The sequence below is a fragment of the Gopherus flavomarginatus genome, chromosome 18, assembly GCF_025201925.1.
Source record: "Gopherus flavomarginatus isolate rGopFla2 chromosome 18, rGopFla2.mat.asm, whole genome shotgun sequence".
NCBI lineage: Eukaryota > Metazoa > Chordata > Testudines > Testudinidae > Gopherus > Gopherus flavomarginatus.
Window position 1 is genome coordinate 4,046,794 of NC_066634.1, and position 13,374 is coordinate 4,060,167.

The following is a 13,374-nucleotide window of genomic DNA, read 5'->3' on the forward strand; positions in this document are numbered from 1 at the left end:
TGGCAGGGCCTGCTTGTAGGCGGAGCTTGGAAGAGGCCCCGCCCCATGATTCACCCCCCCCCCACACACACACACACGTGGAACAGGGCCAAGCTCAAAGCTGGCGGCAGGTTTCAGTCGTTTATTACAAATCCTGAGGGTCCCCCCACAGTGTTGTTGGGCTGGTGATGATTTGGGGGGGGGGTCAGAAATCAGTGGGGCGGAGCCATGGGGTAGGGTGGGGGGGTCACGAGTCTAACAGCCCCCCCAGGAGTGAGGGGGGCATAGTCTGGGCACCCCTGATGGCTGTGCCTGGGGTGGGGGGAGAGGTCAGTCCCATCCAGTGTGAAGGCGGGGGCGGGTGCGGAGAAGGCCAGAGTTGGGGGGCGGCTGGGCCTTTGGGGAGCCTCTGTAGGGGGGACAGGATGGGAGGAAAAGCTGCTAGCTGGGGGGGAGGGGGGTACAGACCTGGAATTTTCCTGGGGAATGATCTGGGAGCCTGACCCACAGGCTGTGTGGGGCTCAGTGAACCCCCAGATAGACCAGGAAGGGGGCTGCACAGACAGGCCCCAGCTCGGGGGGGGGGTGATCTAGAGCTCGGGGGGGTGGTCTGGGTACACGGGGACCCCTCGCCCGGCACTGGGACGGGCCCCTCGGGGGGGCTGGGTAGAGAGCAGTGCTGGGGGGACAAGGGGGTCCCCCACCCAGTGATTTGGGGCAGAACTGAATACAGAGAATTAATCCCCCTTCCCACCCCCCCACCCCCACTGGTGGCAGCTGCTCCGTGCGGCGCCCGGTTATTCCTCCTCTTCCTTCTCCTCCCGGTCGCTGTCTGGCGACCCCTCGGACCCCTCATCCTCGGCCCCTGGCTCCGCCTGCTCGGGACAGGAACCAAATTACCCGGGGCACTGTCGTGGGGAAGCTCGCTGCGCCGGGGGCACCGTCGTGGGGAAGCTCGTTGCGCCAGGGGCACTGTCACTGGGAAGCTCGCAGCGCCGGGGGCACTGTCAGGGGGAAGCTCGCAGCGCCAGAGGCACTGTCCCTGGGGAAGCTCGCAGCACCAGGGGCACTGTCAGGGGGAAGCTCGCAGTGCCGGGGGCACTGTCAGGGGGAAGCTCACCATCCTATGGGCACTGTCCCTGGGGAAGCTTGCAGCACCAGGGGCACTATCACGGGGAAGTTTGCAGCACCAGGAGCACTGTTGCGGGGAAGCTCGCCGCGCTGGGGACACTGTCACTGGGGAAGCTCGCAGTGCCGGGGGCACTGTCCTGGGGAAGCTCGCAGCAGGGCAGCCTCACCTGCTCCTCCTCCTCGCTGTCGGCGGCGGGCAGGGCCGTGTACCCCGGCCCGGCGCCCTCGGGGGGCCCCTGGTGGTTGGGCAGCGGTGGGAGCTTGGGGCTGGGGGGCTCGGGCGGGCGCCCCTCGGCCCGGGCGTCCACGGCTGCCAGCTCAGCCTGCGACAGGTAGTAAACGATGCCGGCCCCGAACGAGTCCCCCACCACGTTGATGGAGGTGCGCAGGCGGTCTCTGGGGGGCGGGCTGGGGGTCAGCGCCGGGCGGCACTGACATGGGGGCCCCCCTCCCTGCCCCCTCACCCCTTCCCATCCCTCCTGCCCCCAACCCCTCCCATCCCTGCCCCCTAAATCCCTCCCCTCCCTCCTGCCCCAACCCCTCCCCATCCCTCCTGCCCCCTAACTCCCTCCTCTCCCTGCCCCCTAACCCCTCCCATCCCTCCTGCCCCCTAACTCCCTCCCCTCCCTCCTGCCCCAACCCCTCCCATCCCTCCTGCCCCCTAACTCCCTCCCCTCCCTGCCCCCTAACCCCTCCCCATCCCTCCTGCCCCCTAACTCCCTCCCCTCCCTCCTGCCCCCAACCCCTCCCATCCCTCCCTGCACCCTAACCCCTCCCCATCCCTCCTGCCCCCTAACTCCCTCCCCTCCCTCCTGCCCCCAACCCCTCCCATCCCTCCCTGCACCCTAACTCCCTCCCCTCCCTCCTGCCCCCAACCCCTCCCATCCCTCCTGCCCCTAACTCCCTCCCCTCCCTCCTGCCCCAACCCCTCCCATCCCTCCTGCCCCCTAACTCCCTCCTCTCCCCTCCTGCACCGTAACCCCTCCCCATCCCTCCTGCCCTGTAATGCCCCTCCCCATTCCTCCTGCCCAACCCCCACCCATCTCCACCCTGCCCCTCTGCCCCGGCCCTGGCACTCACAGCAGCCAGTCCACAGCGATGAGCAGGCTGATGTCCTGCGTGGGCAGCCCCACGGCCGTCAGGATGAGCAGCATGGTGACCAGGCCGGCACTGGGGATGCTGGCTGCCCCCACGCTGGCCAGGGTGGCCGTCAGGCTGGGGGGCAGGGAGAGGGGCAGGGGGTCAATGCAGGGGGCAGGGGACCCTTCTCTGCTGGGGGGCCCAGGAGGGTGAGGGCCGGGGGTCTGGGGATAGAGTTGCCAATGGTCTAAGCACACACACCCAAACACCTTGGCCCCGCCCCCTGCCCGGAGGCCCCGCCCCATCTCTTCTCAGAGGCCCCGCCCCTTCTCTGCGGCCACGCCTCATTCTCAGAGGCCCCGCCCCACTCACTCCATCCCACCTCCCTCCCTCGCTCGCTCTCCCCCACCCTCCCTCACTTTCACTGGGCTGGGGCAGGGGGTCGGGCTGCAGGAGGGGGCACCTGCAGGTACCGTCCCCTGCAGCTCCCATTGGCCGCAGCTCCCGGCCAATGGGAGCTGCGGAGTCGGTGCTGGGGGTAGGGGCAGAGCGCAGAGGGCCGGGAAGCTGGGGGAGCTGGGGGTCCGAGGGGCCCGGGAGTGTGGGGGCTGGGGGGGCCTGGAAGCTGGGGCCCGGGGGGCTGGGAAGCTGGGGGAGCTGAGGGTTCAGGGGGCCTGGGAAGCTGGGAGAGCTGGAGGTTTGGGGGGCCTGGGAGTTTGGGGGCTGGGAGTTCCAGGGCTAGGGGGGCCGGGAGGCTGGGGGAGCTGGAGGTTCGGGGGCCTGGGAAGCTGGGAGAGCTGGAGGTTTGGGGGGCCTGGGAGTTTGGGGGCTGGGAGTTCCAGGGCTAGGGGGGCCGGGAGGCTGGGGGAGCTGGGGGGCCGGGAAGCTGGGAGACCGGGGGTCCGGGGGGCCTGGGAAGCTGGGGGTCCGGGGGGCTCACCTGACAGTGGCGATCTGCCCCCCATCCAGGGCGATGTTGTTCATCTGAGCGATGAAGATGGCGGCCACGGCCTCGTACAGCGCCGTCCCGTCCATGTTGATGGTGGCCCCGATGGGCAGCACCAGGCGGGTGACGCGTCGATCGACCCCCAGGTTCTCCTCCAGGCACCGGAACGTTACGGGCAGCGTCCCCGCACTGGGGGGAGACACACGGAGCCCCCGATAGCCCCCATAGCCCCCCAAAACCCCCCTGCGGGAGACACACGGAGCCCCTGATAGCCCTCCAGACCTGCCCCGGCCCTGCGCTGGGGGGAGACACACGGAGCCCCCGATAGCCCCTATAGCCCCCCCAAAATCCACCTGCGGGAGACACACGGAGCCCCCATAGCCCCCCAGACACACCCCGACCCCGCACTGGGGGGAGACACACAGAGCCCCCAATAGCCCACACACACCCCCAGGCCCTGCATTGGAGGGAGACACATAGAGCCCCCGATAGGCCCCGACACCCCCCAACATCCCCCCCTGAAACTCCCTGACATCCCCCGGTCCCATGCTGGGGGGACACACACCGAGCCCCTGACAGCCCTCCACACTCCTGACACCTCCCGATACCCCCTGCAGCAACCCCAGCACTCCCCATAGAACCCCCTGACATCCCCTGGCCCTGCACTGGGGGGAGACACACGGAGCACAGAGCCCCCCAACAACCCCCCGACACCTCCTGGCCCAAGCTGGGGGGAAACACGCACGGAGCACGGAGCCCCCGACACCCTGACTTCCCCCAGTACCCCCCAACACCCCCTGAGACCCGCTGACATCCCCCGGCCCCGCACTGGGTAGAGACACACATGGAGCATGGAGCCCCCCGACACTCCTAATAGCCCCCAACACCCCCTTTCCCCTATGTGGGGGGCGAGACACACACAGAGCCCAATAGTCCCCAACAGTCTCATACCCCAGATCCCTCTGATCCCCGGATCCCCTTCTGCCCCTCAACCTGCCCCGGAGCCCCCAGTGCCCCCGCTTGGTGCCCCCCACCTGGAGGCGGTGCCCAGCGCGGTGAGCCAGGCCTGGAAGATGCCGGCGTAGAAGGCGAAGGGGTTCTGGCGCGTGACCCCGAAGAAGATGAGGGGCAGGACGAGGGCCCCGTGCAGCAGCAGCCCCAGGGCCACCGTCACCATGTACAGGCCCAGCTGGCGGGCGACCAGCTCCAGGTCCTGCAGCCCGGCCAGCTTCCCGCAGATCAGGGAGGCGATGCCGAAGGGCGAGTACCTGGGGGAGGCCGGGAGACCCTGAGTGGGGCCAGGGGGAGACCCTGAGGGGCGGGGCCAGAGGGAGATCCTGAGTGGGGCCAGGGGGAGACCCTGAGGGGCGGGGCCAGGGGGAGACCGTGAGTGGGGCCAAGGGGAGACCCTGAGGGGCAGAGCCAGGGGGAGACAGTGAGTGGGGCCAGGGGGAGACCCCGAGTGGGGCCAAGGGGACACCCTGAGGGGCAGGGCCAGAGGGAGACCATGAGTGGGGCCAGGGGGAGACCCTGAGGGGCGGGGCCAGAGGGAGATCCTGAGTGGGGCCAGGGGGAGACCCTGAGGGGCGGGGCCAGGGGGAGACCATGAGTGAGGCCAGGGGGAGACCCTGAGGCGCGGGGCCAGGGGGAGACCCTGAGTGGGGCCAAGGGGAGACCCTGAGGGGCGGGGCCAGGGGCAAGGTGCCAACTGAAGGGGCTGGAGAACAAAGGGATCTGGTGGCCTCCTGGCCCGGGAGAGACACAGGCCAGAGGAGGGGCTGGGGGGGGCTCAGTTTGGAGCCGGCTGGGGAGACAGGGGGTGGCAGAACTGGGGTCTGGGCTCCCCCCCAAAAGGGAGCTGACTGAGGGGTCCTGGTCTCTGGACCCATAAGCTCTGTGTTACCGGCCACCTGAGAGTCCTGGGGCATTGCAGGAAGTGGGGGGTGCAGGGCCCGGACGCCCCCACACTCCATGGCAGGGACCATGGGGCTGAGAGGAGGAGGGGATGGAAGGGAGATGGGGGGCGGGGGACAATGGGAGGGGAGGGGCTGGGGGTCCTGTAGCCATGTGGGGGGACTCATGCATGGGGAGAATTCGGGGCTGTAGCTCATGAGGGGCGAAAAGCGGTGAGGGGAGGCCCCCGGGGAGAGAGACTGGAGGAGGGACAGTGAGAGGTATCCTGGGGAGACCCCCCCAGGTCAGCTAAAGAGTGGGGTGGGGGATGAGGTGTGACCCCCCCCAGCCCTTCCTCATCATACCCCCACCCCCCAGGCTACCCCCTGCCTCCCATCATGCCCCTGCCGCCCCAAACTCCCCCATGCCCCCCACCATGGCCCCGCCCCCCAGGCTCCCCCCCCATACCACATGATCATGGCGACCAGCTGCATGATGATCTCGTTGAGGATGTTGAAGAAGTCGGCCATGGGCTTGGCCTGCTCCCCCATCTGCCCCATGACCACCCCGAAGGCGATGAAGAACCCGATCAGCCCTGTGGGGAGGGAGCGGGGTGTGTGTGTCAGGGCCGAGGGGGGCTGCGAGCTTCCCCGCAGCTGTGCCCCAGTGCTGCGAGCTTCCCCACAGCAGTGCCCTAGCGCAGTGAGCTTCCCCCCAGCAGTGCCCTAGCACAGCGAGCTTCCCCGCAGCAGTGCCCCAGTGCAGCGAGCTTCCCCAGCACTGTCCCAACGCTGCGAGCTTCCCCCAGCAGTGCCCCAGCGCTGCAAGCTTCCCCCAGCACTGTCCCAACACTGCGAGCTTCCCCCAGCAGTGCCCCAGCGCAGCGAGCTTCCTCCAGCACTGTCCCAACGCTGCGAGCTTCCCCCAGCAGTGCCCCAGCGCAGCGAGCTTCCCCTGGCACTGTCCCAACGCTGCGAGCTTCCCCCAGCAGTGCCCTAGTGCAGCGAGCTTCCCCCAGCAGTGCCCCAGCGCAGTGAGCTTCCCCCAGCACTGTCCCAACACTGCGAGCTTCCCCCCAGCAGTGCCCCAGTGCTGTGAGCATCCCCCAGCACTGTCCCAACACTGCGAGCTTCCCCCCAGCAGTGCCCCAGCGCTGTGAGCATCCCCCAGCAGTGCCCCGGCACAGTGAGCTTCCCCCAGCACTGTCCCAACGCTGCGAGCTTCCCTGCAGCAGTGCCCAGCGCTGCAAGCTTCCTCCAGCAGTACCCCAGCGCAGCGAGCTTCCCGCAGCAATGCCCCAGAGCAGCGAGCTTCCCCCGGCAGCGCCCCAGCGCAGCGAGCTTCCCCTGGCACTGTCCCAACGCTGCGAGCTTCCCCCAGCAGTGCCCCAGCGCAGCGAGCTTCCCCCGGCACTGTCCCAACGCTGCGAGCTTCCCCCAGCAGTGCCCCAGCGCTGCAAGCTTCCCCCAGCACTGTCCCAACACTGCGAGCTTCCCCCAGCAGTGCCCCAGCGCAGCGAGCTTCCTCCAGCACTGTCCCAACGCTGCGAGCTTCCCCCAGCATTGCCCCAGCGCAGCGAGCTTCCCCCAGCAGTGCCCTAGTGCAGCGAGCTTCCCCCAGCAGTGCCCCAGCGCAGCGAGCTTCCCCAGCACTGTCCCAACACTGCAAGCTTCCCCCCAGCAGTGTCCCAATGCTGCGAGCTTCCCCTCAGCAGTGTCCCAATGCTGTGAGCTTCCCCCCAGCAGTGCCGTCAGATGGGCACTCCAGTTGCAGCGAGCTTCCCCACAGCAGTGCCCCAATGCTGCGAGCTTCCCCCCAGCAGTGCCCTCAGATGGGCACTCCGGTTGCTGTGAGCTTCCCTGCAGCAGTGGCCCGCCGGGGACTTACCCAGCACGTTCATGCCCGCCTTGAACTCCAGCCGTTTCTGGGTGAGGGTGCTGGGCCCCAGGCTGATCTCCGTGACGGTGGCGTTGAGCAGGGACAGGTTCCCCGGGAGGAGCCGGGTGACGTTCTCCTGCCGCACCACTTGGGGCGGGACCGGCACCTTCTGGGACACCGTCTGGACCTGGGCAGGGGGATCAGGCTCAATCTGGACTGCCTGGGGCGAGCGCCCCCCACCGAGCCCCCAGCCCCACACCCTGCAGCCCAGCGCCCCCTAGTGCCACCCTGGGGCGCTGCCTGGGGTGAGCGCCCCCCACCGAGCCCCCAGCCCCACACCCTGCAGCCCAGCGCCCCCTAGTGCCACCCTGGGGCGCTGCCTGGGGTGACCGCCCCCCACCGAGTCCCCAGCCCCACACCCTTAAGTCCAGCGCCCCCTAGTGCCACCCTGGGGCACTGCCTGGGGCGAGCGCCCCCCGCCGAGCCCCCAGCCCCACACTCTGCAGCCCAGCGCCCCCTAGTGCCACCCTGGGGCACTGCCTGCTGGGGCGAGCACCCCCCGCTGAGCCCCCAGCCCCACACCCTGCAGCCCAGCGCCCCCTAGTGCCACCCTGGGGCACTGCCTGCTGGGGTTAGTGCCCCTCACCGAGCCCCCTAGCCCCACACCTTGCAGCCCAGCGCCCCCTAGTGCTGCCCTGGGGCACTGACTGCCTGGGGAGAGCGCTCTCCGCCGAGCCCCCCAGCCCCACACTCTGCAGCCCAGCGCCCCCTAGGGGCACTGACTGCTGGGGCAAGCGTTCTCTGACGAGCCCTGCAGCCCCACACCCTGCAGCCCAGCGCCCCCTAGCACTGCCCTGGGGCACTGACTGCCGGGGTGAGTGCCCCCCGCCGAGCCCCCCAGCCCCACACCCTGCAGCCCAGCGCCCCCTACCTGCTGGAAACAGGCCTGCACCAGGTTCTCGGGGAAGAGGTTCCGGATCAGATCCAGGAAGGCGTCCAGGCTGGAAACCTCCTCGCCCATCTCCGCCGTGCCCGTTACCGTCTTCAGTTTGGGGTCGCCCGGGTGGATGGACTGCACCAGGATCACGCCCAGCACGGCGGCCAGCACCGTGGTGGACATGTAATACACCATGGCACGGGTGCCCATGTGCCCACTCGACTTGGCATCCAGCCCTGCCAGCCCTGCCCAGGAACAGAGCGAAAGCTACTTGGGGACCCCTTGCCCAGTGCTGGGCTGTGGCTGGCTCGGGGAGGGGGTTGCGGGTATATGGGGACCCCTAGCCCGGTGCTGAGATTCAGCTGGCTCTGGGGTGGGGGGAGGGGATGGGTATACGAGGACCCCTTGCCCAGCGCTGGGATGTGGCTGGCTCTGGGGTAGGGCCCAGGTATACGGGGACCCCTCACGCGGTGCTGGGGTGCGGCTGGCTGTGGGGGGGGACGGGGACCCCTCGCCTGGCTCTGGGCTGCGGCTGGCTCTGGGGTGGGGCCCGGGTATATGGGTACCCCTCGCGCGGCGCTGGGGTGTGGCTGACTCTGGGGATGGGTATATGGGGACCCCTCGCCCAGTGCTGTCGTGCGGCTGGCTCTGGGGTGGGGGCACAGGGGCCGGGTATACAGGGACCCCTCACCTGGCGCTGGGGTGCCGCTGGCTCTGGGGTGGGGCCCAGTTATACGAGGATCCCTCAAGTGGTGCTGGGGTGCGGCTGGCTCGGGATGAGGCTGGCTCTGGGGTGGAGGCGCAGGGGCTGGGTATATGGGGACCCCTTGCCCGGCACTGGGATGCAGCTGAGTCTGGGGTCGGGGCCTGGGGGCTTGGTATATGGGGATCCTTTGCCTGGCTCTGGGAAGCAGCTGACTTGCGGGGGGGGCACAGGGGTTGTGCATATGGGGACCCGCTTGCCTGGCACGGGGATGTAGCTGGCTGTGGGGTGGTGTGCGGGGGCTGGGTATATGGGGACCCCTCACCCAGTGCTGGGATGTGGCTGGCTCTGGGGTGGGGTGCAGGGGCTGGGTATAAGGGGACCCCTCACCCGGCACTGGCGTGAGACTGGCTCTGGGGTAGGGGCTGGTTATACGGGGACCCCTCACCCAGTGCTGGGATGCGGCTGGCTCTGGGGTGGGGCGTGAGGGCTGGGTATACAGGGACAGTGCCCCATAGTGAGTCCCTCGCCCTGCTCCATGCAGCACAGCACCCTGTGGGTGGTCAATCCAACCCCTCTCCCCCTGGTGGCTAGACTAGGTACCACAGCCCGGTGCTGCTCCCGAGGGCCATGAGTTCGAATCCCTGGGGGGAGGGAATGGGAGTCACTTCAAGTAGCGGTGGGTGGTTCTGGCTCCACCCGCCCCCCTCCCTCACCTGAGATGAGGCTGGAAATGACCAGGGGCAAGATGAGCATTTTCAGCATCCGCATGAGGATGTCTCCAGGGAAGGAGATAAGCACCAGCAGGTCTTCGTCCAGCGGGGGGAGCAGCCGCAGGAGGCCCCCAAACACAGTGCCCAGAATCACCCCTAGAGGCGAGAGGACAGAACCTCAGCACGACCCCCAACAGGGTCCCCTCCAGCACTGAGGTGTGGCTGCCTCTAGGGTGGGGCGCGGGGGCTGGGTATACGGGGACCCCTCATCCAGCACAGGGATGTGGCTGGCTCTGGGGTGGGGCACAGGGGCTGGGCATCCAGGGACCCCTCACCCAGCGCTGGGATGCAGCTGGCTCTGGGGTGGGGCATGGGGGCTGGGTATCTGGGGACCTCTCGCCCAGCACTGGGATGCAGCTGGCTCTAGGGTGGGGCACATGGGGACCCCTCTCTGGGGAGAGCGCCCCCTAGTGCCGCATTGGGGTTTATCATGATCCCCTATGTCAACCCGCCCACTTTGGAGGGGGGAAAGTGGCCTCATGGGTGGGGGGGTCAAGCCAACAGCCGCCGGGGGGGGGATTAGCCCATGTTTAATATTCTTCCTCCCCGGGGAGTGACGTAAACGACACGATGCGTTAATCACAAGCTGCCCTGTGCCGGGATCGGGGGGTGCAGCTGGAAAGGGAGGGGGGGTCACATCTGCTTCCCCTCCCATCGATCACGTGTTTGTGTGTAATGATAGAGAAGGGGGGTGGGGGGGTGGAGAGATGTGGGGGAAGAATGGGGGGAGGGGAATGAGGAAGTCCCCTTCCCCACTTTCTGCCCCTGCCCCCCAGCCCCTGGGCTTCCTTCTTTGCACTCTCCTCCCCAGAGCCCCCTCCTGCCCCATCCCACCCCCTGCACCCTAGTGCTCCCTGCTGACCCCATCCCACCCCCTGCACCCCAAAGCCCCCTCCTGCCCCATCCCACTCTCTGCAGCCCAGCGCCCCCTGCTGACCCCCCGCCCCGCTCCCTGCAGCCCAGAGCCCCCCTACGGGCCCCCTGCAGCCCAGCGCCCCCTGCTGACCCCCCGCCCCACTCCCTGCAGCCCAGCGCCCCCTGTTGACCCCCCCGCCCCACTCCCCACAGTCCAGCGCCCCCTATAGGCCCTGCCCTGCCCCCCGCAGCCCAGCACCCCCTGCTGACCCCTCCACCCCACTCCCTGCAGCCCAGCGCCCCCTATGGGCCCTCCGCAGCCCAGCGCCCCCTGCTAACCCCCCCGCCCCACTCCCTGCAGCCCAGCACCCCCTGCTGACCTCTCCACCCCACTCCCTGCAGCCCAGCGCCCCCTATGGGTCCTCCGCAGCCCAGCGCCCCCTGCTGACCCCCCCGCCCTGCCCCCCGCAGCCCAGTGCCCCCGGGGCTCCCACCTACCCAGGATGGTGAGCGTTAGCAGCAGGTTGCGGGTGAGCCAGCCGCAGCGCTTCGCCAGGCAGGGCTTGGGCAGGGGGTCCAGGCTCAGGTGGGGCCCATCCCCCATGGCCAACTCCACCTGGTTGGTCATCACTGGGGTGTGGGTGGGGGGACGGAAGGAGACACCCCAGGCCTGGTCTGCGGGTGAGGAGAGAGCAAACGCTGAGCTGGGGAGAGAACCCAGGAGTCCTGGCTCCCAACCCCCCCCCCCCCGTTCTAACCACTAGACCCCACTCCCCTCACAGAGCCAGGGAGAGAACCCAGGAGTGCTGACTCCCAGCCCCCCCTGCTCTAACCACTAGACCCCACTCCCCTTCCAGAGCTCAGAAGAGAACCCAGGAGTCCTGGCTCCCAGCCCCCTCTTGCTCTAACCACTAGACCCCACTCCCCTCCCAGAGCTGGGAAGAGAACCCAGGAGTCCAGGCTCCCAGCCCCCACCCCATGTGTCCTGTATCCCTCAGAATCCCTTAATCCTGTCATCTGGGGCTACTCAGGGACCCCTCGCCTGGCGCTGAGACATGGCCCCTCTGGGCTGAGGCATGGATGGGTTGCAGGCCAGCCACATGAGTGTTTAGGACAGGAAGTGCTGGCTGATGTAATTTCTCAGGGGGTGGGGTTCACCTGGACACCTGGGTTCCTGGCCTGGGTCCTATAATAGGGTCATGACTTCACAATCTGTTTCTTTTCTGAATCCCGGCTTCTCATGCCGGAGTCATCAGGAGTTGAGCCCTCAGGACAGGAGATGGGGCCTGTCCCTTCTTGGGGGCGCCGCCTCCCACCCGGCCCCAGGGCAGGGACTGGCTGGCTCTGGGGGGCCCCCTCCTGGACTGCAGCAGCAATACACCTCCGTGCCTCCAAGCCCCTCTACTGCTTCCTCCTCACCCAGGCAATCGGGGCCCAGGCAATCACGCCAGGCATGGCACGGACAGCCCCGTGCCGAACAGCGTCCATGCCACAGCCACCACGGAAGGTTATTTTGCCCATTATACAGATAGGAAAACGGAGTCCCAGAGAGATTACAGGGAGTCTAGGACAAAGTCAAAGATAGAACCCAGGCGTCCGGGCTCCCCCCCACCCCGCTCATGAGACCCCACTCCCCTCACGGAGCCGGGGAGAGAACCCAGGAGTCCGAGGCCTCTGAGGGTCACGGCAGGAATTACTGGGGTTATTGTGCACAGAACTTTTCCCTCCGAGCGTTAAGTTTCGGTCTGGTCTGGACAGCAGCTGGGTGCCCCCCTCCACCCCGTTAATCCATATTAACATGGAGGATTTTTCAATTTCTTTCGCGTGGCATTAAATCATCTTCACAATAAAATAACGGTAGAGGAGGCAGCAGGAACATAATCCCCCCTGGGTGGGTGACCGACCACGGGGGCAGGAGACCACGGACACAAGTAAAAATAGATCTGAGCAGAGCTGGAATGTGCTGGGGGCGAGTGGGAGCCGGCACCCCCTGGAGGGGAACACCCCAGATGTTGCTTTAGGTAGGAGTTCCCCTTGCGGGCATGGCTGCCCCCTGCTGGATGGGGAGAGACCTGCCCCACGTGCATGGGATAGAACCCAGGAGTCCTGGCTCCCGGCTCTAACCACTAGACTCCCCTCCCCTCCCAGAGCCAGGAAGAGAACCCAAGAGTCTTGGTGCCTAGCTGCCCTGCTCTAACCACTAGCCCCCACTCCCCTCCCAGAGCCAGGGAAAGAACCCAAGAGTCCTGGCTCCCAGCCTCCTGCTCTAACCACTAGCCCCCACTCCCCTCCCAGAGCCAAGGAAAGAACCCAGGAGTCCTGGCTCCCAGCCTCCTGCTCTAACCACTAGCCCCCACTCCCCTCCCAGAGCCAAGGAAAGAACCCAGGAGTCCTGGCTCCCAGCCTCCTGCTCTAACCACTAGCTCCACCTCCCCGAGCCAGGGAAAGAACCCAGGAGTCCTGGCTCCCAGCTTCCCCTGGCTCTAACCACTAGACCCCACCCCCCTCCAAAAGCCGGGGAGAGAACCCAGGAGTCCTGGCTCTGGGCCCTCAGACACGCCTTGCTGGAGTGGAAGGGATCTAGCAGCACCCCCTATACAGCTGTGTGTGGGTTTTGGCAGGATGCGCCCTGCTGCCCCCCCCATGCCCCTCCCCAGCTATCCCTCCAGCCCCCTGGACAGGCCTTACCCGGGGCCAGTGCCCGTCTGGTCCGGAGGCGCTGGGGGAACTGGTGCCAGCAGAGGCCAGGGGGTGGGGTGGGTGTATGGCTCCCCCTGTCCCCCACCCCCCCAGCAGCTTAGTGGCCCCGTCACCCAGCGACGTCAAGCAGCCAGGGAAGAACTTGCAGCGGGGGATTAAAGGGAGGGGGAGGGAATGAAGGGGGGGGCTGGGAGAGCCAGACGGTGCCCCCCCCCTCACGACTGGGTTTAATCAAGGGACTTGGGAGGATGGGGGGGGGGAGAACAGGATTATGGGGGAGGGGCGGGGTGATGGGGAGGTGGCTGCAGGGAAGGGAGGGTCAGTCATGGGATTGGGGGGGTATGAGGATTTGGGAGGCAGAGCTCTGCTGGCTGTAACCACCAGTCTCCACTCCCCTCCCAGGCCCAGGTGGAGAACCCAGGAGTCCTGGCTCCCCCCTCCACACACACACACACACACAGTGGGACAGTGTGAACTCGGCCAGGAGAAATTTCAGGGG

The 13,374-nt window shown here is 67.6% G+C and overlaps 1 protein-coding gene across 1 annotated transcript; it reads right to left on the reverse strand.

Moving 5' to 3' along the window:
• Positions 1-1,358: 1,358 nt before the first annotated feature.
• Positions 1,359-13,083, reverse strand: LOC127036896 (excitatory amino acid transporter 2-like; the record flags this gene model as incomplete). Its single annotated transcript, XM_050928167.1, has 10 exons — positions 12,864-13,083; positions 10,674-10,850; positions 9,264-9,416; positions 7,839-8,089; positions 6,917-7,094; positions 5,498-5,624; positions 4,171-4,404; positions 3,131-3,325; positions 2,191-2,325; positions 1,359-1,506 (listed from the first exon to the last, which is right to left on the reverse strand). Coding segments are annotated over exons 2-10 (1,551 nt in total), but the record flags the coding sequence as incomplete, so codon positions are not given.
• Between the last annotated feature and the right edge of the window lie 291 nt (positions 13,084-13,374).